We start from the raw sequence: 21,297 nt of genomic DNA on the forward strand, positions 1-21,297 counted from the left end.
AGCTGGGTCAGCTAGGAACAAACTCTGGGCAGCCCTGACTGTAAAGCGAGCCCCATGTTTCCACAGTGAGCTAAAGCCCCTGGTTACATCACCGTGCATGTCCTCACCATCCCATGGGGTGATCTCATTCCTACAAGGGCCAGGCTCAGAGCCTCCCTGCCCCATGATCTGCCCAGTCAGGCCTCAGCCTCCAGGGCATCCGAGTCCAGTCAGGCTGTAGCGAGAGGGCAGGGATGGGGCAAGAAGAGAACGCTGAATGGAGCCCACAGCCACAAGGCTGGGGCTTCAGCCCCCATGCCACCTTTTGGTGCCTCTTTGCTAGGTGGGGGCCAACCTGACAGCTTAGGGCTCCACGGCAACAATGGATTCTGGAAACAACTTTATTTGGGGAGAAAACATTTCTTTGTCCCCTGGGTAATAGAACTGTATTCTGAAACACACAAAAGCAGGGGAGGTCCTTCACTCCCAGCTGCACACACACGTCTGCCCGTATGTGTGCCCACAGGCTGGCATGCACGCATGCACACACACACACACACTTGGCCCTGACCAGGAGAGCCCACAGCAGTACTGAAGCCTGAGGCCTTCCCTCTTCCCCTTCCTACACTGACACCTCTGCTCCACAGCCAGCATGCCTGAGTCCAGAACTCAGCTCGGAGACTTACAGCCTCATCCTAACCATTCCCATTTTGGAGAAGCTCAGATTCAGGAGAAGACTAATGATGAATGTAAATTTAGAGGTTTCAAAGAGCTTTCAAATATAAAATTTCATTTGGTCTTCATAACAAACCTGTGAAAACAATTGTGAACATTTACTGAAGACTTACTATATGCCAGATACTGACCTGTACATTTTTCATGTATTATCTCATCTAATCCTCTCATAAATCCTATGAGGAATGTACTGTTATTAATCCTCAATTTAAGGAAGAGGAAATTAAGCTCCTGCCCAAAGTCATCCAGCTGGTACACAGAAGAGCCAAAATTCAAATCCCTCTCTTCTATAAAACAGGTAAGGCAGGTGTTTGAATCCCTTTTACACAATCCCTTCCTTTTACACAAAAGGAAGATGAGACTCAGAGAAATCAAGTAACTTACTCAGGGTCACACAGCTGGCACATGACAAAGCCCTTGGTGTCCTTTTCCTTATTCCACTGCTCTTTCCCCTGGGGACTCTGGGACTAATATGTAAGTTTCTGCCCCCAGCAGTCATTATCTTAGACTTATTTCTCTAAAAGGAGTTTCTTCAAGAACTTGGTTCTGTCTAAAGGCTAAGTCCCTCTGCCCAGTTGTCCTGACACACACACACACACACACACACACACACACACACACACACACATACACAGGCTAACACAGAATCTACAACAGAGTTGAGGAGAGTGGGGGAAAGGGGTCACCATGCTGGACAGAGATGGGCAGCCTCAAGGAGGACAGTTGCACTCTGGCCAGAGGGGCCCCTGGGGGAGACAGGAGCCAGAAGGTCCAATCAAGGCCTGCTATCCCCCATATGCCCACTCTGAGAGGGGAGAACCCCAGGGTCATATACCACTTCTCCAAGTCCCGAAGGGCTTCCCTCAGAGCTCAGCCAGCAGGGGCACTGGCACAGACTCCTCTTCCTCACCTGGACTAGATCCTGACCCACCACGAAAGCATCACCTACTCCTGGCAGGGCCCTGCTTAGACTGACTCATCACAACCTCATTCAAGGAGTGCTACCAGCAGGGTGGGAGGAAGTGAGGTCACTCCATCTCCATGGGACGAGCCAGGATCACCACACCAGTCTCATACAAAGGCCAGTCTGAGCCATACACCCATCCACGATCCTCCATTCCAGATGGGGGCGGAGGGGAGACCCAGTTTCTAGCCCTGTTTCCTTTGTTCTCTGATCTTTCTGCATAATGCTTTCCCCTCCCCCTGGCCCCTCTCTTACAGTCTACCTTTTCTCCTTGTTAATTGGGAAAGGCTTACTTACCAAGTGTACTATGGTGATCACAGAGAATTCTTCCTTAATCTGCTACAAAAGACTCAGGTAACCTGAGATTTTTTTATATACATGGGGATGAGGAGGGAGCAGGAGGGAACTAGGTATGACAGTGGACTAAGGTGTGGATGTTAGAGATAGCTAGAGCCCTAGAAATCTTACAGCCTTACTCAGCAGAGTCGTAGATCTCATCATGGCAGGTGCTCCTGAGCAGAAGACCATGGGCCTGGCTGGTCATCATGAGACATGGGTATTATGGCAATTGAGGGGATAAAAGTTTGTTCCTTTGAGTTGGGCTTGAGACAGGGAAAAGCTTACTCCCATGATGACCTTGGGGGCATCCAGTAAAATACTCCAAGACTCTGTAAGTCAGACTCATGTCGGCTTCAGCATGTTGCTCTCAGAGTCCATGGCTACAAAGGACAGAATGGAAGAAGGAAAGGAGGGAGGCCCCCACAGCAGCTGCTGTTGTCAAGGCACTGAAGCTGCAGCTGCAATGAACAGGCAATGTGGAAAGTGGAAAAGACACTGATTTTGTTGTCCACACAGTCAGGGTCACTGTGGTCATACTGGCAAATATGTACTGAGCGCCTTCTTCGTGCCTGCTCCAGAGGCACGAAGTGTCAGGTGTGTGCTCTATCCCCCAGATCTCACGGGCTCACTGGGGAGAGAGATGGACCAAGAAGCTGTACTGTGAAAGACAGAGTAAGAGCTCTCTGTGGAAATGCTGGAGATGACCTCCTGGAGGATGAGCTGTTTGAGCTGGGCCTTGAAAGATGATAAGGAACTTGCCAGGCTTCTAGGTAAAAAGGCAGCATGAGCATACCATCTATTTTCACTCTCTCACCCAAAACCACTAAGCTACACTAATGAGATATTTTTATTTAAAAAAAAAAAATGTGTGTGTGTGTGTGTTTGTGTGTGTATATGTAGTATATGTATAGCCACTAAAAAAGGGGAGAATAAGGGGAAGGAGAGCAACAGGAACAACAACATTTTGAAAGCTGGAAAGCAGATGGACAAGTAGAAACTGACTTAGCAGACCCAAGACAGCTTAACCCAATGAGAAACTGAGAACTACCCTTTGAACACCAGAAAATCCTCAAAGGGCATAGGAACTGGCAACCAGATATCTCTGGAACTGGGGGTAAAGGGAAAGAAGGAAAGGTAAAAAGAGGTGTGGAAAACAGTCAGATCTCTGGATCCCCTCACCCACTCCATACCACTGTGTAACTAACTGCTCCTTCCCCCTATGTCCAAAGATGCAGTTTAGTAACTGGAAAGGTAAAACTTTGCCCTGAGGGTAAGCCAGCTCGGTGGAGGGCATAAATATTCTATGGAAAAACGAATCTATAAAATAAATGTTTGGGCTTCCCTGGTGGTGCAGTGGTTAAGAATCCGCCTGCCAATGCAGGGTACGTGGGTTTGAGCCCTGGTCCGGGAAGATCCCACATGCCAGGGAGCAACTAACCCCGTGTGCCACAACTACTGAGCCTGCACTCTAGAGCACACAGCCACAAGTACTGAAGCCCACGCGCCTAGAGCCCGAGCTCCGCAACGAAGAGTAGCCCCCGCTCGACGCAACTAGAGAAAGCCGCGCACAGCAACAAAGACCCAATGCAGCCAAAAATAAATAATAAATTTATTTTAAAAAAGTAAATAAATAAATGCTTTATGCTGAGAGCCCACCCAATCCTCTCATCTGCATAGCTTCCAGAAAACTCAGGCAAGACACTAGAAGAATACTCACTAGGGAATCTGGCTAGTCCAAGAGGAAGGAACTAAAGAAACGCACTTTGTCAGTTCCCAACTCTAGTGGTGGCCAGGTCACCCTAGAGTGAAGACCCAAGGTTTCAGGCCCCTCCTACTTGCTCAGAACTTCCAATTCGCTTTTTAGTCTCCTGCTCTTACTCATTATCTGACAACCAAAGATTCCTAGATATCTGAGGAAAGCCTATAAGCAAGAGATTCAGGACCAAAACAATTAAAGAGAAAAAAAGCAAACTGGAAGAAACACAAACCATGCAGGAAACGTTTAGAAAACTATCATTACCAGTCTCAGAGAGTTAAAAGAAAATACTACATTCATGAAAAGAACAGGATGTTCTAGAAAAGGATTAAAAAATAGCTCTTATAAATAAAAAACCCGATAGAAAAGTTGAAATATAACACTGAGGAAATCTCAGAAAGAACAAAAAGACAAAAAGATGAAAGGGAAGAAAAGATAAGAAAATAAGAGAATGAGTCCAGGGGAGCAGATATGCACATAACAGGAGTTCCAGAAAGAAAGAACAGATAAAACAGGGGGAAGAAATCAACATCAAAATCATCTCAGATTTCTCAGAACTAAAGGCCATCAGTTTCCAGACTGAAAGCATCCAAGCATGCCCCTGGATGAAGACACCCGTAACAAGATACATCATTATGAAATATCAAAACACCCTTAAAAGCTTCCAGAGAGAAAACTGGTCTCATGCACAGAATCAGGAATCAAACTGTCTTCCTGCTCTGAACAGAAACACTGGAAGCAGGCAGTGTAGTAATGTTTTCAAAACTCTGAAGGAAAATTATTTTCAACTTAGAATTCTATACCTAGCCAAACTCTCCATCAAGAGTAAAGCAGGAAAAAAAGACATTTTCAGACAAAAGTTGTCTAACATTTACTTACCATGTACTCCTCCTAGGAAGCTACCAAAACAAGGATGTAAATCAAGAAAGAGACAAATGTGGAATACAAATAAACAAGAAATCCATTACAGGAGGGGTAAAGGAAATCCACAGGATGATGATGAAGGGAGATCCTAGGATGACGACTGTGTACCAGACGCAGAGAACAACTAAGTCATACTGGAGCAGCATGACTCAAAGGAGAGATAGGTTGAGAGCTTGTCATCATAATGCCTCCTGCTCTTGTACCATCTTTGGGACCTGATGAAGCCACTGGAGGATGCAGCTCAATAAAGCCAGAGAGTAAGCCAAGAAAAAGGAAGACATGAGATCCAGGAAACTGAATCAAACCCAGAAGAAAGGCAAAGGAAAGACCCAGGTTAACAGCTGTGTAGTAGGCCTAAAAGGCCACCAGTTCACATAGAATAGGGATGTCTCTAAGGAAAGTAACTGACAGGGTACCGATGGCATTGATCTTGAGGAAAGTTGTTTTAAAAGGCTATTAGAGGGACTTGCCTGGTGTCGCAGTGGTTAAGAATCCACCTGCCAATGCAGGGGACACAGGTTCGAGCCCTGGTCTGGGAAGATCCCACATGCCACGGAGCAACTAAACCCATGCGCCGCAACTACTGAGCCTGTGCTCTACAGGCCACGAGCCACAACTACTGAGCCCGCGTGCCACAACTACTGAAGCCCGCGTGCCCAGAGCCCATGCTCCACAACAAGAGAAGCCACCGCAATGAGAAGCCCGCACACCACAACCAAGAGTATCCCCGGCTCACCACAACTAGAAAAAGCCCGTGTGCAGCAATGAAGACCCAATAAATAAATAAATAAAGGAGATAAGTGAGGGGAAGCAGAGAAGCACAGTAACATAGCAGATGCAGGCATAAGCAAGCAGCATCAGATGCTTCAGAGAGCAAAAGCAGCTTCTCCTCTTCACCAGGTTTGTGGGCTTTGGCAAGTCACCTAACCTATTCTAGTTTCCTCCTTTGTAAAATCTGACTAATAATAGCACTGACTTCACAGGGTTTTGTAAGAATTTGACAACAATGGAAACAGATACACGTTGCAAAAGGTGTTATGCTATACAAAGTTAAGGGATGCAGGCGCATCTCTGCATCCCTCGGAAGTGTTCTCAGCTTTGAGCACAGAGGGTTCTGGGCAAGGTGAAAACTGCCCAGGGGAACCCAGTCTCAGAGAAGATGTTTAGCTGGTTGGGGCAGACAGGTTCCCCAGAATCAGGACATGTCGTAGCTGGAAACCACCAACGCCCTTGATTTACTGAAAAAAATGGGCTCTTGGAGGGAATCTTGACCTGGTGGCTGCAGAGCTGGGAGAGATAGGCACCCATTGGTGAGTCCTGCAGGCCCTGAAGCAGGTCGGGTTAGTGCAATGGAGCCACTGCTGGGAGGTTTGGGGGAGGGATACAATGCCCAGGGCCAGCTTCCCAGTACCCTCACCCCTTTATTCCCCCCTTCCAAGGAGTATGTCTCTGCTTCCTATTCTGCCAAACTGTTGCTTCAAATTCCACCACGGAGTTCAGTGAAATGCACACATGACAGTCTTCACTTCTAACACTTACACGGTACTTACTGTATGCCAGGTATTATTCCAAATGCTTTGCATGTATTCATACTATTATCGTCCCCACTTTGCAGGTGAGGTGTTCGGCATCACATAATTGGAAAGGGGACAAGCCAGCATTCCAAGCCAGGCAGTCTGTCTCCAGGGTCTGCGGTCAGAATCACTCTACATTATTGTCTCTCAGGCTTGAGACTCCCAAGTTTCAAACTACTCAACTGTAAAATGGGGATATTTGAGGAGTAGCCTTGAAAACCTCTTTCGACTGGAGAGCTTCTTTCCTTGGAATAAGATTCATCAGTCGTGTATGTATGCCTGAGGGTGAGGAACCTTTACAGAAGACAGGTTTTGAAGAAGAGCAGGGTGTATATGTGGCTCCAGAATGGGAGGAGAAAGGGACCCCAGCCCACACAGGGAGATGAAACTGGAGAGAAAGCTAAGAAGACAAATGTCAACTTGCACAGTTTCGTGCACACAGCCAACCCCTCTCCGTGCCTGTCCCCACAGCCCCCTTAGACCCCGACCTGTGCAGCACCCTGGCATGGATCATACAGACGGCCTCATTACCTGTGACGATGCAGGTGAATCTAACGTCGCTGTCCTCGGACACAGCCCGGGACTTGAGCGTGGTCTCAAATAGCGGCTGGGTCTCCTCTGTTAGCTGAGCAATGACGGAGCAGAAGGTGCTCCTAGGAAAGGCAAAGAACTATTCAGAGCAGCCTTTCTCCCACCTCCACCGCATTACGCCACACCCTGGTGCCCAAGGTAGCTTAAATCTTACCATGTCCATCCGTCATCTCGTGGCCATGGCTCCAGCACCTGGGCAAGTCTTTCCTCCAGAAAGCCTAGGCCTCTTGGCCAGGCTGGGAGCAGGGAAGTTACCAAGGGGCTGAATGGGATCCTGACCCAGACCCATTACAGTAGGCAGCATCTGACCATGGACCAGACTCCTGAGCATGCCAGACCACCAGTCCTGGCATCCCCATTCCATCCTTATTGTGGAGTCTTGCTTCACACTCCACCTTTCAGGGAAGCTCGTGCATGGGGGATACACACACACGGATAGGCCCAGCCTCAGAGATGGAGACCCCAGCACAGCAGAGCCTCCATTCATGCCACAGAGGGAAAAGCCAGCCAACCCCATGTATACATAGGTCCTAGGAGCTCAGGGGCCTCTCCTAAAGCTTAGGCTCAGAAGAAAAGCCCCTGCATTTGTGAGCATAGACCCATAGTAGACAAAGAATAAGCTGGTCAATGCCAGGGGTCTATTCAGGCCTCTAGCTCCTAGGAGTATCAGAAAAGAAAGACTCAAATGAATTCTCACCCTAAAGAGGGCTATGGACTTCCAGTGGAAAGCCAGTCATGGCTCCCTTGCTCCCCCCTTAGATCCACATGCTCAAGTGAATACACGGCTGGCAGCTCCAGGACCAACCAGCAAGACCGCCAAATCACAAACAGATCCACCACTGCAAAAGCCAGGGCTTTCAGTTCCCTCGTGATAGCCCATCTACCAGAGCTCAGGGGCATTTGTGCGCTCACTCAGTCCAGCACAGACTCACCAGCACTGCTCAGCACTTACAGTCCTCTCCTGCCTGCACACACGAGCAAACCACCATGCCAAACCCTTCCATGGGCCAGCAGAGACACAATGCATCCCTAGGCGTGACGTGTAACCACATAGCCAGGTTGTGTGGGGCACAAGCCGTGCCCAGCCCTCCTCCCCCTCCCAACTCACACGCCCTCTTGTGAGCAGCAGGGAGGACTGCAAGGGGTGATGTGAAGGGGAGCAGGAGAAACTGCTGTGGGGGAAGACAAATCACTCAGAGCTGCCTTTCTCTGAGCCTCAGAGGAACGGGTAGTCGCCCGCGGGCAGTGTGTGTCTGCCTGTAATCTCTCCACCAGGGGCAGGTAAGAGTCTGTGGGAACACAAGCAAATAGAAGCTAAACCCTACTTTGTGGGGAGGGCTCCACATTCAATTTATCACTTCTGTGGTTATCATTCTGGACTTGAGTTTGAGGAGAAAGGTCACATCCCAGGAAGAGTATCTGGGATCAAGTAAGACTTCTGGACTGAGGGGGTCCAGCCATGGTTTCTGTACAGGAATGCAGATGCCTGGGCCTTTGAGCAGTTGACAGGAGTCCTCCCCCACAAAGACTACCCAGAAAGGGGATCCCAACTTCTCACATGCCTGAACGCTTTAGTTGGGACTGCAGTTAAGGCTACCATAACACTCCCTGCCACGCTCTCACCTGGAACCTAAGTAACTTATTAGATGGTTGTAAGAACTGTCTTCTTACAACTTACTGTCCTTTCCTTTCCCTTTTAATCCATTCAAAATAGAGGGTCCTTCAGGATCTAGACTATCAACTCCCTGACACTCGGGAATTTCATCTGAAAACGTTTCTTGCTGCTCTCATGCTAGCAGCAGTTTCTGACTTTGAGGAATACCAGATCCCAACCAACAGTTTCTAAAGGAAAAGTGCCATGCCAAAAGTAATCAGACTTCTACGATTTTGCAACTAATTCAAAACATACCTAATTATGTCCTCCCTACATAATCTGAATCCTACCCTACTCATGAACATGAGCCTGGATCTCATATTCAGCTTAGGCTCTTAGGGATGAAGCTGCTTGGGGAAAATCTAAGAAAATAAGCTACTGGGTAAGTGAGAAAACAGGAAAGTTATGCTTTAAGAAAATTTGCAGTGCTCACACTAGATATTCAACAACAGGTAGTTATGTTATTTCATTACTTTTTTTGAATAAGAAAGAATGCTTATCTTCTCAAACTTTCCAGACTAGGTCCTAACTATATTGTTAACTATATTAACTGCTGAAAAGTATAGCTAGAAGAATGCCCTCTAGGAGAGTGGATCTGGGGTACATTTGGGGGGACAGGGAGAGTCACTGCATATACTATCATATTCTACTGAATGTCACCCACTTTCTGTTCCCATTTTCCAAACCACTCAGACATGGGATGGACTCTGAGTCTGCTGCTTCCTGCCCCCTGGAAAGCCAGGAAGTCCATGCATCTGAAAATGGTCTGGTCCCACCCTGATACCTCCAGGTCCTTCCAATTCTGTGACTTCATAAGGATATCACAGCCTAATCATGTGTCTCTATAGAACACCAGAATCACCACTGGTTTTCAACATGTTCAAAGGAACCTAACCCTGCCCTTAGGTTTGGTTATTTACCTTGCTTTAAGTAGACTTCCAAGACCCTCTCTCTTTTAGCACTTACCACACTCTGCTTTGAATTCGTTGTGATACCCTCTCTTCTACCCCTTCAGACAGTGAGCCACCCAGAACAAAGGTCTCTCAGTATTCTTGCCTATCACAGGAAACGTACATGGTAGGCACTAATTATTAGCTATTCAGAAACCAGTTAGCTACGCAGAAATCTTTCTCTGTGTAAAGAAACTGTAGCCAACTCTCCCCAAATCTGCCAGAGTCGGGGATGAGGCCTAAGTGGTTGGAAGTAGCCAGGAAACGTTCCCATTTTGATCATAATTGTCAGTTCTGCCAGGGGTGGAGAGCTGTCCCCAGCTAAGGAGGCAAGAGGACAGTCATTCAACGGGCAAACCCGGCCCGTGGGCCTGCTCAGGCCCCGATCTGTCTCTGAAGCAGATTCAGAGAACAAGTTAATGCAGGAATACACTAACATGGTATTCCCTGACCTTACAGGGTTCACAGCCTGCAGAGCTGGAGAGGAGCCAAAGGAGAGGGAAATTGGGAGAAAGAGATGACAGAAGGAGAACTTATGGGACTGAGAAAAAAAATTTTTTTCAAGGAAGTATCCATGGTTAGAAGATAAACAATAAGGTGTCAAACCTAGATATGTGGTTACAAAAACCATGAAAGCCTAGGATGGGGGAGAAATGGGGCACATGACTGGTGGTTCTCTGTTCTGGTCCCATGGTGCCTCTCCCAGGGGCACAGAGATACAGCTGCAGGCATCTCAGGGACCCTGGCCTATTTCTGGGTCCCAGCACCCCTTTCGGATGGTGCATGCAGGCATCAACTCTGGCCCCTGTGAGACCCATGCTCACGTGAGTGCCCTCTCACACCCTCCCCAACCACCCTCCACCTTCCCCTCACCCCATGCAGCCTGGTTAGTGCAAAAGCAGTCACCCAGAGGCCCCTCAATGCCCACACCCAAGAAAAAAAGCAGTCAGAGAAATGTAATGCAATGGTGCGTTTACCTTCCAGAGCTGGGGTGAGACAACCAGTTGCTTGATAAGCTAAGCAAAAACAGCAAATGGAATCATTAGGCCAAAAAAGCAAGGAGAGGAGGAGGAGAAATCAACAACAGTCGGCAAAGTATTAATCGGCCACCATCTGGGGCCCAGGGGCTTTTCTATTAAAAGGGACCAGCTGTCTTAGTTGGCCAGCTCCAGTTAGCAAGTGGCCTCACCACCCGACACAATGTATCTGAAACCAAGAGCTCGTTAAATGCAACAGAGTCCGGGGAAATGGTTAGGCAGGAAGGAGGCTCCCAGGGGCTGAGCTTTGAGAAAGGTGTGTCCCAGGTCCTTGAATCACTTGTAGCTTCCTGGCACGGTTCCCCACTCCACAGCACGCCAGCTTGGGGGCAGCTCCTGCTTCAACCCTCGGCCTTTATGGGGAGAAGAGCCCCCGTTCCTGGAAATCCCCTCACAGGCTGGGAAGGAGACAGGTGGCTTGGAGAACACCCATTAACATGTTAAAGTACGGTTAAACAGACCACGCAAGGCAAACCAGCTGGGAGTGTGAAGAACAGGAGAAGAACAAAGCAGTTAATTCAACAGGAGCCAGGAGGCACCCAGTTCGGTCAGACCAGCCCAAGGCCCTTTACACTTAGAGGCCCTGATCATCCCTCCTGCCCCGGGGGCAGCTGAAAGCGGACACCAGCTAGAGGCTGTGTAGGCCACTGGGGGGTGAGGACTCACACAGAGCTGCCCCTTAGTGGAGATCCAGCCCACTTGACATGAGTCACTTTTGCCTCTGCCTCCGGTTTTCCTAACACAAATATCTCCAGTGGAGTCTAGGGCCACGATCTCCCACTGCTCTCTGGGAGATCTCAGGGGCCACCCAACCACACTCACTCCCTTCAGTCTGTCCCCACCATGAGAATAGCTCTCCCTTCGTTATCAGCAGTCCAGTCTGCTCGATGGAACTCTGTCTGCATCTCTGACCACTGACAGCCTGTATCTTTATAAACAAAAAAAACCAAACTCATCCTCTACCCCAAAACATGGCTTCCACTCCAGGGCTCCTGGGTTTGTGGATACTACCAGCACTCTCCTGAAGCTGTAAATCCGCCATCTTGGACTCCTCCTTCTCCCTCCCAAGTCCAGTTAGTCCATAATTCTAGGCCCTTCTTTCTCCTTTTCTATTCCTGCTGCTGTGTTCTGATCTAGACCCTCGTGCCTCCATATTGGATGAGCACACAATCCCCTTCTCCTTCACCCCTCATCACACCACCTCTCTGGAAAAAAAAAAAGCTACAGTCCCCCCACTGTGTATTATATTGAGTCTCAACTCCTTGACTGGGCACTTAAGGCCCTCCCTCACCTACTCGCACCCCATCACACACGGTTCTCTACTTCGCAATACTCAGGTTCCACTGTAACCAGACCTGTCGCCTAACTGGCATGGACAGGTCCATTCCTGGCCTCTGAGACTTCACTTTTGTCCTCTCTGCTCAGAAAGCCCTCCCTCTTTCCTTCTGCTCATCTAAATCCTGCCTACCCAGCCTTCAACCTAGCTCTTGTAGCTTCTGTAGCTCTTGGCACAGTGCTAGGCATACAGTGGGTCTTCAACCTCTGTTTTATGGAAGAAAGAGGGAGAAAGAGGGAGGAGGAGGGAGGGAGAGAAGGGAAGTATTTCTTTCAGTCTGGAAGGGTCCTGCCCCCCAGAGGGAGCTGCTGCTCCAGAATGCAGCTGCCTTTGCTCACAGCTTCAAAAACCCTCTGGAGGCCAAGAGGGCACACCTCCCGTGGTTTCAAGGCACTAGCCAACTCCATCCTTTCCTGACCATGAACTTCCTTTGCCTTTCTCCTCAGAGTGGAGAGATTTCTCCCTTGTTGGGTCTGGATTTCTTCCCTAGGAGGGAGAGGGAGAGAATCAGCTCTCTAATTCAGACAGAAAACGATAGGTTCCACCTGCAAGTGGGCAAGGGTCTGAACTGTGATAGTGACCCCTCCCTGGCTCTCTCTAGGGCTGGTTGTGACGCTCTGCTCCCTGGCTCCATCATCCTGCTTTCTCTAGGCCTCACCCTTACATAATTAGCCATGTCAGGAGGAGTCCTGGGCTGTGGAGGCACCTTGTCTTCAGAAGGTGCCTGTGCGCTGCTGACTGGGCCAGAGGTAGGTTCAGGGCTCTCACCCAAATGGGGAGGAAGGGAACTCCCCATTTACTGACTGTGAGTGGGTCAGAATTAGAGCCATCAAATGTTGGGGTAGAAAGGCTAAAAGAGTTCTTAATGATACCTTCATTTTATAGAATGGACATTCAGGGCCCAGGAAGGAAAGGTCTCTTCATAAAGGAGAAAAGTAGGCCTGGGGGGAGAGGGGGCGGCAGCGTGGGGGACCAGGACTGGCCCTGGAAGCTGGGGCCTCCCATTCTTCCTGGCTTTCATATATTCTGGGACATAAAAGGCCCTCAGAAAGTCCTGGCCTGTTGCCTCAGTTTCCCTGAAAGCCCTAGACAACCTGCCTGACCCAAGCAGAACAGAAGAGGTGTCACAAAGCTATAGCAAATATCATGGTCTCTGCTGCTCCTCCGAGCCCACTTGGACCAGAGTGTCCAAGAAATGAGTGGTCAGAGATTTCTGGAACTTCTAAGTGTCCCTCGGAAGCAAGTTAGTGATAACTGCAACCACCCGACTGTGGTTCCTTAACCTACTCTAGCTTACCCATGCCCCACCTTCCTATAGGGGTGAGGTCCTAGAGGCTGGATGCCCTAGGAGGGAGGGCCTACAGTTTGGGGGGATTACTTGCATGTTGAACCTCTGACCCCAGGGATACTGGAAATATCCTTGAGCTGACTACGGACTGGAAATCCCTCCAGGGTTGGAGGAAGGAAAGGTATGCACGGGAAGACAGGTTCTAGACCTGGGCCAAGGCTTCTGGTGGCCTGGCTCACAGCCCAGCTGTCCATCGGCTCCCAGGGGCAGCCTACCCTCCCAAGGTCCCATGAGAATGATGACTCACAAGCTCTGTGATAGCTGTGTATCAAGGTAGACCCAAAAACACCGAAGTCAAGAGTGAGTGGGACGGAACCTGCCTCTTGGTCAGAATTCTTGGATAGTCAGGGCTCATCTAGGCTGGAGCCAGGGCTAACTGGCAAAGTCCTCAAGGGACCCTCTTTCTCCTCCATCTCTTGGGCCCTCTTCCCACACCCACAGGCAGTCAGGTTGCTCTGAGAGACAGAAGACTATATGGTTGCCTGCTCTAACACAGGAATCAGGCCTTGATAGACAGCTGTGAACTGCCTCCGCCCCAAGTACCCAACACAGCCCCATTCACTTTCACAGTCTCCCCTCTTTGGCCAGAGGTTTTTCCAGAGGTAAGAGAAACCTAGCCTTCTTTGTCTCTCAGGACCGGGGACGGGGCGGGGGTCTGTGGCCAGGTGGCAGAGGCAAAACCACAGCCCACAGTCCTGGGCTAGAAAACCCTCTCTCCCACTGCCCCAGCCCTGCCCCTCCAAACACTTGATGAAAAGAGTCTCCATTTAAGAACATTCTCACTTAGGTCCAAAGGGACTGAAGCCAGACATTTCTAATCCACTTGCAGTTCTCAGGCTGACACGCTGCTTTGCACTCATCACATGTGCAATTGTATCTACCATACAACTTCTCAGGCGGCAGCTGGAGAGTGGACATGTGTCCACTCTCCAGCCTTTTTCCTAACAGCCCAGATCCCCTGCCCTCCCAGTTCTGCCTGGTTTTCAAGCCACCCCAATGCTGTCTCTGAGAAGGGCCCTGCATCCCGCTTCTCCTTGTTCCACTGGTATTGACAAAGGCCAGACACAGGAGGCAAAGCCCAGACAAATCACTGTGACAAGTATGAGACAAGTGTGAGGCTCCTGGAAGGCAGTCAGCTTCACCATGGACTGGAGTAAATATACAAATGTCATTCCAGTTTTTCCATAGAGCCAGTGGCTAGGAGGAAGGGGCATTCTTTCTGGCAGCCAGGGACCTTGTCGAGTCTGACTCAATCACTAACACCAGCCCTCAGCCCTGTCCCAGACATGTGACACCATTTGACGAGTTTTATGCAGAAACCGGTTCCGGTTACATTTGAACTTTTCCAACTCCAAGGTCAACAGAACTCAGCCAATCCACGAGGAAGTGCCTGGGACTTTTCCTGAATGTCCTTGATGCCTGTTTTTGTGCTGTTTTAAGAACGGAGGACAAGAAGTCTCCAGACAGCTTCTCAGAGGACTGGCTGTTTTCTGTGTGACCTACGGTAAGACAAGTTCTGGGGCTGTGACACAACCACTAACCCAATAGCCAACCATCACAATTCCCTTTGGAATAGACTCCAGAGTTGGAGGGAAACGAAGCTGTCCAGAGGGGACAGGAAGTGTCCGTCTCCATGGTAATGAACGTGTTCCTGTGTGTCTGGGTGCCTTTGAGTGCCAAAATGCCCCTCTATTGTCTGCAAGTCTTTACACGGGTGGGTAGCCTAGCTCCCAAAACAAAGCATCCACACCTCTTTAATTCTTGGAAGAGAAGTAAAGGGCTCATCATTTCGGCCCCTTCCCTTGGCATCCCAGTCCCCCAGACTGGGCAGGGAAACTGGCTTCCTCAGAGCCACAAGCTCTGAATCTTCAGGCCGGGCTGACCAGCACCTCGAGCAATCCCTTCACCTCACCAGCTCCCACCGAGATCCCGGGGAAGACCAAAGTCCTGGGCCCAGGGGAAGACCCTTCTCTAAAGAGTTTATTTTTTCCGCTGAATCCGGAGCGAAGCAGCCCCCTTCAGGGCAGTGCCCCTAGCGCCCCCCACGTCTCCCTCTCCCCTGCCCACCCCCGAGAATGTTCTCCCCCTCCCTTCCAGCCGGCAAGAATGTCAGCCTCTCTGGCTTTCCTTATCGCGAGCTGTGGAATCCGAGGCCCGGGAGTAGCTGAGCGAGGGGCAAGAGTGAGGTAGGGGAGATAAAGAGAGCGTTCAGGCCCCTGTGAAATCACCCCAAAGTAGGGCCTTCCTCGTCCCCAGAGCCTCGCATTGCCGGAGGCTAGAGGCCCACGGGCCATGAGAGGTCAGGGGACCCGTGAGGGGCCGTGAGGGCCGGTCCGGCCTGACCATGTCCCCAGGCCTCGGGCGGGCGCTCCAAGGGCCCATCCGAAGGCCTCCGCCCTCCCCACACGCCGCCCCGGCCCGGCCAGGCCCCCAGGGCGCGACTCACCTCGTCTCGGGCCGCACGCTGAGCAGGTAGCTGCGGCTGGCGGGGCTGGGGATCCACATGGGCCCGTCGTCCTCGCCGTCGCCCCCCGCCCCGGACCGTCCGCCCGAGCCCCAGCCGCGGCCGGGGGCCCTCCGTGACCCCATGCTGCTGCCGGCCCGCGCCCGCCGCCGGCCCCTGCCCTTTCTCCAGGCCCCCGCCCGCCAGGACCGCGCCGCCGGCCGCCGCTCCCGCCCGCGGCAGACGCGCGCCCCTATTTATAGCCGCGGGCCAGGCCGTCGTCACCTGCTGCTGTCCCTCCCCCGGCCCGGCCAGCGCGGCCTCCGAGGCGCCGGGGGGCGCCGGGCCGCAGGGGCCTCGCCAGCCCCGCCAGGCCGTGCGCGAGGGTCCGTCGATTCCTTCCCTCAGCCCACCGCCCGACGTGTGTGGAGCGCCCCCTCCGCACCAGCAGCCGCCCTGGCGTCGGGGCCAGCCGCCCGGGGAGGCCTCCCGGAGCTAGAGGGGAAAGGGGGGTGCGGTTCTTGAAAGGAGACCAAGCATATGCCCTTCACCAGGTCCCTAGGACCCAGGCTTCCTGCCAACTTTCCTTTCCTGCTCGCGCCCCCGTTTCGCAGGTGTGGAAGCTCGGGCTCTTCGGCCTTTGCCAAGGGGAAGGTGCAGAAGTACCCAAGGAGCTGCGTGGGGTGTGCGACCCAAAGCCCTGGAAGGCCAAAGAAGCGGGGGGCGGGGGGCGCGAGGGGGCGGAAAAGCTGCTCGGAACCTGGGGTGCTGGATCCAGTGGGAGACCAGGGAGCCAGGGACCCGCCCCTCTTGCTGGTAGCAGCCCTGACTGACCCTGGCCTTGCCAGTGGCTGTTGATGCAGCACTTAGACAAACCCAAACCCACATACCTGCATAAGTGACCTCAGTTCCGGAGGAGGAGGCCAGTACTCCTCAGAATGTTCCTCTCCATTATCTAGTAGATTAGGGGTTCAGTAAACACCTCTAGAATAATTGAACCTCCTTCTCCACCCTGTTCAGTCTCGATTTCCCAGCACCCGAGGGGGAAATGGGCTGAGTCCTAATGCCCAGAAAAACAATCATTCAACAATTTCTGAGAGCAAAATTCTAATCACTGTGTAAACCTGGTTGTAAATATTGGGAATGACCACAGTCTGTTTACCCATTCTTTCGTTTCCTACATCCTTGAGAGCATCCAGAAAGTACCTGGAGCTGGATGGTTATAATTATTAGAAAGTTGGAGGGCTTCCCTGTTGGCGTAGTGGTTGAGAATCTGCCTGCCAATGCAGGGGACACGGGTTCGAGCCCTGGTCTGGGAAGATCCCACATGCCGCAGAGCAATTAAGCCCATGCGCCACAACTACAGAGCCTGCGCCCTAGAGCCTATGAGCCACAAATACTGATCCCGAGTGCCACAACTACTGAAGCTCACACACCTAGAGCCCGTGCTCCACAACAAGAGAAGCCACCGCAATGAGAAGCCTGTGTACTACAACAAAGAGTAGCCCCTGCTCGCTGCAGCTAGAAAGCCCGCACGCAGCAACAAAGACCCAATGCAGCCAGAAAGAAAGAAAGAAAGTTGGAGCAAAGGAGTACAACCCCTCTGTTCTAGAAGCTACATTCACATCCCCACTCCTTTTGGACATGGCTCTTCCTTCACTTTCACTGTGTGGTTCCAATGGCAACTGCCTTGATCCTACATGTTCCCTTCCCCCCACTCCCCACACCCTCCCTTCTGACTCAAGCCAGTCTATTCATGGTACCCATCTCCCTGACTACAGAAGCAGGCATCAGACCCAAGCTGTGTCAATCAAGGTTCTTCACCAATATGTTTTCACCTGGAATTGGGAAAGAAAACCTGTCCCTCTGTGGTGGAAAGCTGTGAGCTGCAAGGTCCCAGCTTTTAGCAGCCATGTTTCTTGCTATGTGGAGGAGGCCAGTCTGCAGTGAGGAAGAAGGAAGCTGACACAGAGAGAAGCAAAGGCAAGGGGTACAGCGTCCTGATGGCTTTCAGGTGCCTTGTTGCAAGTGTTCCTGTGATCCACCTTTGTCCATGGCCTTCCTGCAGTTTGGCAGTTCAACCATTTCCTGGAATCCATACCCCTAAAGTTCTCCCTTTGCTCAAGCTGATTCAAGTTAGGCTTCTATTAGTGGAATCTAAGAGTCCTAACCAATACTAAAGCCTCGTCTTCTAATGAGCCCGAATTTGCCAAATTTGACCACATGACCCCATTCATCCTTGTTCTTGGCTCTCTGGAGGTGGGCATATTAAAATCTCTTCTGTTGTCTACAGGACAGTCCTGCACATATCTGAAAGCCTGCTTGGAGTTTTGGTTCATTTGTTTACGTGATTACCCATGTATCGGGCTAGAGCACATGTGCTAGAGGCAAGGGTCACAGGATCTGTGCCTTCAAGAATCTTATGGTCTCATAGGGGAGACAGGAGTATAAGCAAAATACAATGCAAGGTGAAATGTACAATTATAAAGCCATGCATAGGGGAGCATAAAGTATAGAAGAAAGAGTGGTTAGTTCTGTCTGGGGATTTGGTTAGGACAGTTTACAAGGAAGAAACTAAAGCTGAAGAAGGGTTTTGATAATTGCGTAGGCAATTATCACAAATAGACTCACAAATAGACTCTTGTGGGTGGGGGCAGGTGGACAGAATTTTCCAGATGAGGGACTAACTAGTATGCACAAAGATATGGAGGTGTGAAGCAGCTTGGCATTCATGTCACTCAAGTGTAAAGGATTTGAGCAAACAGAGAGAGAAGTGGATTAGGCAGAGGCCAGATCCTGAAGGCCTTGCCTAGTACAACGAAGAACCTAGAATTCCCTTTCAGGCCATTTCTCACGACAGTGGATATGGTGCTGCTAGTTACGCCAATGACTCTCCAATTTATCAATTTCCTTTTGAAAATGTTACACACATACCCCCACAGAGGTTAAACCAGAGCAGCCCACGATTGAATTAGCACCTCTCTGGGTCTGGGCTCCACACAATTAGCAACAACTTTTCTTTTTCTCCTTTGGCTGCCTTGGGTCTTCCTTGCTTCCTGCGGGCTTTCTCTAGTTGCGGCGAGCGGGGGCTACTCTTCGTTGCAGTGCACCGCCTTCTCATTACGGTGGCTTCTCTTGTTGTGGAGCACAGGCTCTAGGTGCGCGAGCTTCAGTAGTTGTGGCACGTGGGCTCAGTAGTTGCGGCTTGCAGGCTCAGTAGTTGCAGCTCACGGGCTCTAGGGCTCAGGCTCAGTAGTTGTGGTGCACAGGCTTAGTTGCTCCGCAGCATGTGGGATCTTCCCGGACCAGGGATCTATCCCGTGTCCCCTGCATTGGCAGGTGGATTCTAATCCACTGCACCACCAGGGAAGTCCCAGCAACAACTTTTTTGGCAGCCAAATTATTTCACTGATCCCGAGCCTGTAAAGTTTCAACATGAACCACTGTTCCTCTAAGTCTTTCCCACTCCTGCTTATAGTCTTTTTTTTTATCATAAGTGCAAACTTTCACCTTTTTTTAAAGTTAAATCTCATGTTCTTCATCACACATTCCCTTTCCTTCTTATCTGACTCTTTTTGAATTCTGCTCCTGTCATCCATTGTGTAATCTGTCCTTCCCAGCTTCTTGCTATATGCCAATTTAACAAGCAGACTTTCATGATGATACGGGCACAGCTGAGTAAGGAGTGTCAAGGCATTCAAGGATGGAGAGATGGAAAAGGCACAGTCTCTTTCCTGGATTTACTGCCTAGCAGGAGAGAGAGGATATGTAAAGTGTTGTTTTAACAAGCACTAGGCTAGAAATCCAGAGACTCAGGTTGTAATCCTGCTCTTCCACTGAGTGGCTGTGTGACCTTGGGCAAGTGGCTCACCATCCCTGAGCTTTATCTTTCTCCTTTGTTAACAGGAGTGAGGTCATGATCCTTTATGATCCTGAAGGTCATAGCTGTTGATTCAGCAAGTATTTATTAAGTCTCACTGCTGACTACTACACGCCAGGCATTATGGCAGTACTGAGGGTGCAGAAATGAATGTTACAGTCTCTACCCTTGAGAACCTCTCAAGCCTGAAAGAAAGACAGAAAATAAAAACAGAATCGCCATCAATCCTCTAATAGAGGTTTGCACATGAGAGCACAGAGGAGCGCGTGCTGTGGTTCTGTGTTTGGAAATAACCATAATACAAGGCAGGCAGTGTTTGCTATTAAATAGGAGTACTGATGAAGCGTTGTAGGAACTTGCTACTGGTGCCAGGATCCCCTCTCCCGATTGTTTTGAACTTCCTGGGGCCCCAGAGTAAACTGGGTGCCCGTGGTAAGAAAATCTTGGGCTACTGTTAATTAACATCCTTAGCTCAGTGTAACAAGGGAAGCTACTCTCAGACTACGACAGGGTCTCCCGGGACATTCCGACTCAACTACATTAGCTCCTCTCAACAAGGTCTGGATGAGTTTGAACATGACTTTTATTTTGAATTAGTCCCATCCCTGCCCTTCCTACTCAGCTCTCTCTCTTCTAACAAAATTCCAAGGGAACAATCCACCTTCCTTTGAAGCACTGGCCAAGGGCATACGTTACCTCATATTTATTAGCTATCAGGACACCATTCCACATTTCTCATCATCTTCTACCTGAACTTATTGAATTCAGGCCACCTCACACTGAGTGCCACCATGCTGCAGGCTCTGGTCCCCTGCCTCTCTAATAACTCAGCCAACAACCTGGCAGCAGGTCCATGGACTTCATCCTCTCAGAGGCCTTCACCCCCCTCCCTTTAGCAACCCAATCAAATGTTCACCACTTGAACCTCGTCAGAGGAATTTCTCCACCTCTCAAATGCCATCCTGTTATCCTTCCATGTACCAAGCCTGCCTTCGGCTTTAGGGCAACTCCAGTCTCCAACTCCCCCATAACTTCTCCGCTCATGAGTTCCCTCCTGACTTCTTTATGATGCCCATCCCATCCCCATCTACACACAGACACAGTGCAGAGTGGACAGTAACTTCAACTACAACTATACTTTCCTCAGGGATCTCATTTCACTTGCCCCTTGACCTTCTACTAAGTTTGCCTTGCTGGTTCTTAACCTGGAGTCTGGCTGTGGGCTTCTTGCTCTGAGGCTGGCCAACATTTCTGGTTTCCAACCAGAGTCCGAGCTCAGGCAGCTTGGCAATCCTTTGACGTTTCCCCAGTCTGACCTTTTCCTTTCCCTATAGCAACTGTTCCAAACAAGATTCCAACCTCCCCTCGCCTTCCTCGCTTGCAGTGGTCAACTATTCCTTCAAAATAGAGGGACAAGTGAGACCATTGGTGAGAACTTCCACTTTGAAGGAGGACAGGTCAGCTGTATCATTCCTGAGTTGCACTAACCTCTGCTTCAAAATGTATACTGTTCCTTCCAAGGTGCTCCAACTTCTGCTCTATCAGCTCTTCCCGTCCTCCCCTGCCCAGCCTCCTTCCTCACAACCTGTGAGGATGATCACGTTTGTTTTCCCTGAAATATTTACCTTATCTTTCACTTCCCTTTACTACCTTTACTTCTCAAAAGAGATCAAAGGAAACCAGTCACGTTTTCAAGCAGTAATGGGTTACCAGAATTGGGTGATAAAGTGCAAACTTTGGCCTCCTGAACAAAGCAGAAGCGTCCCCACGACCAGAGCTGAAACAGA

At 50.3% G+C, this 21,297-nt stretch overlaps 1 protein-coding gene across 1 annotated transcript in view; it reads right to left on the reverse strand.

Annotated features, from left to right (window-relative positions):
* ALPK3 (alpha kinase 3) overlaps nt 1-15,776 on the reverse strand; it is a 47,423-nt gene extending 31,647 nt beyond the window's left edge. The window contains exons 1-3 of the mRNA XM_060003616.2: nt 15,634-15,776; nt 10,444-10,482; nt 6,803-6,924 (exon numbers count right to left, since the gene is read on the reverse strand). Coding sequence (XP_059859599.1) covers nt 6,803-6,924; nt 10,444-10,482; nt 15,634-15,776 — 304 coding nt within the window. The remainder of the gene's footprint in view (nt 1-6,802; nt 6,925-10,443; nt 10,483-15,633) is intronic.
* Between the last annotated feature and the right edge of the window lie 5,521 nt (nt 15,777-21,297).

This window comes from Delphinus delphis, chromosome 2, assembly GCF_949987515.2.
Source record: "Delphinus delphis chromosome 2, mDelDel1.2, whole genome shotgun sequence".
NCBI lineage: Eukaryota > Metazoa > Chordata > Mammalia > Artiodactyla > Delphinidae > Delphinus > Delphinus delphis.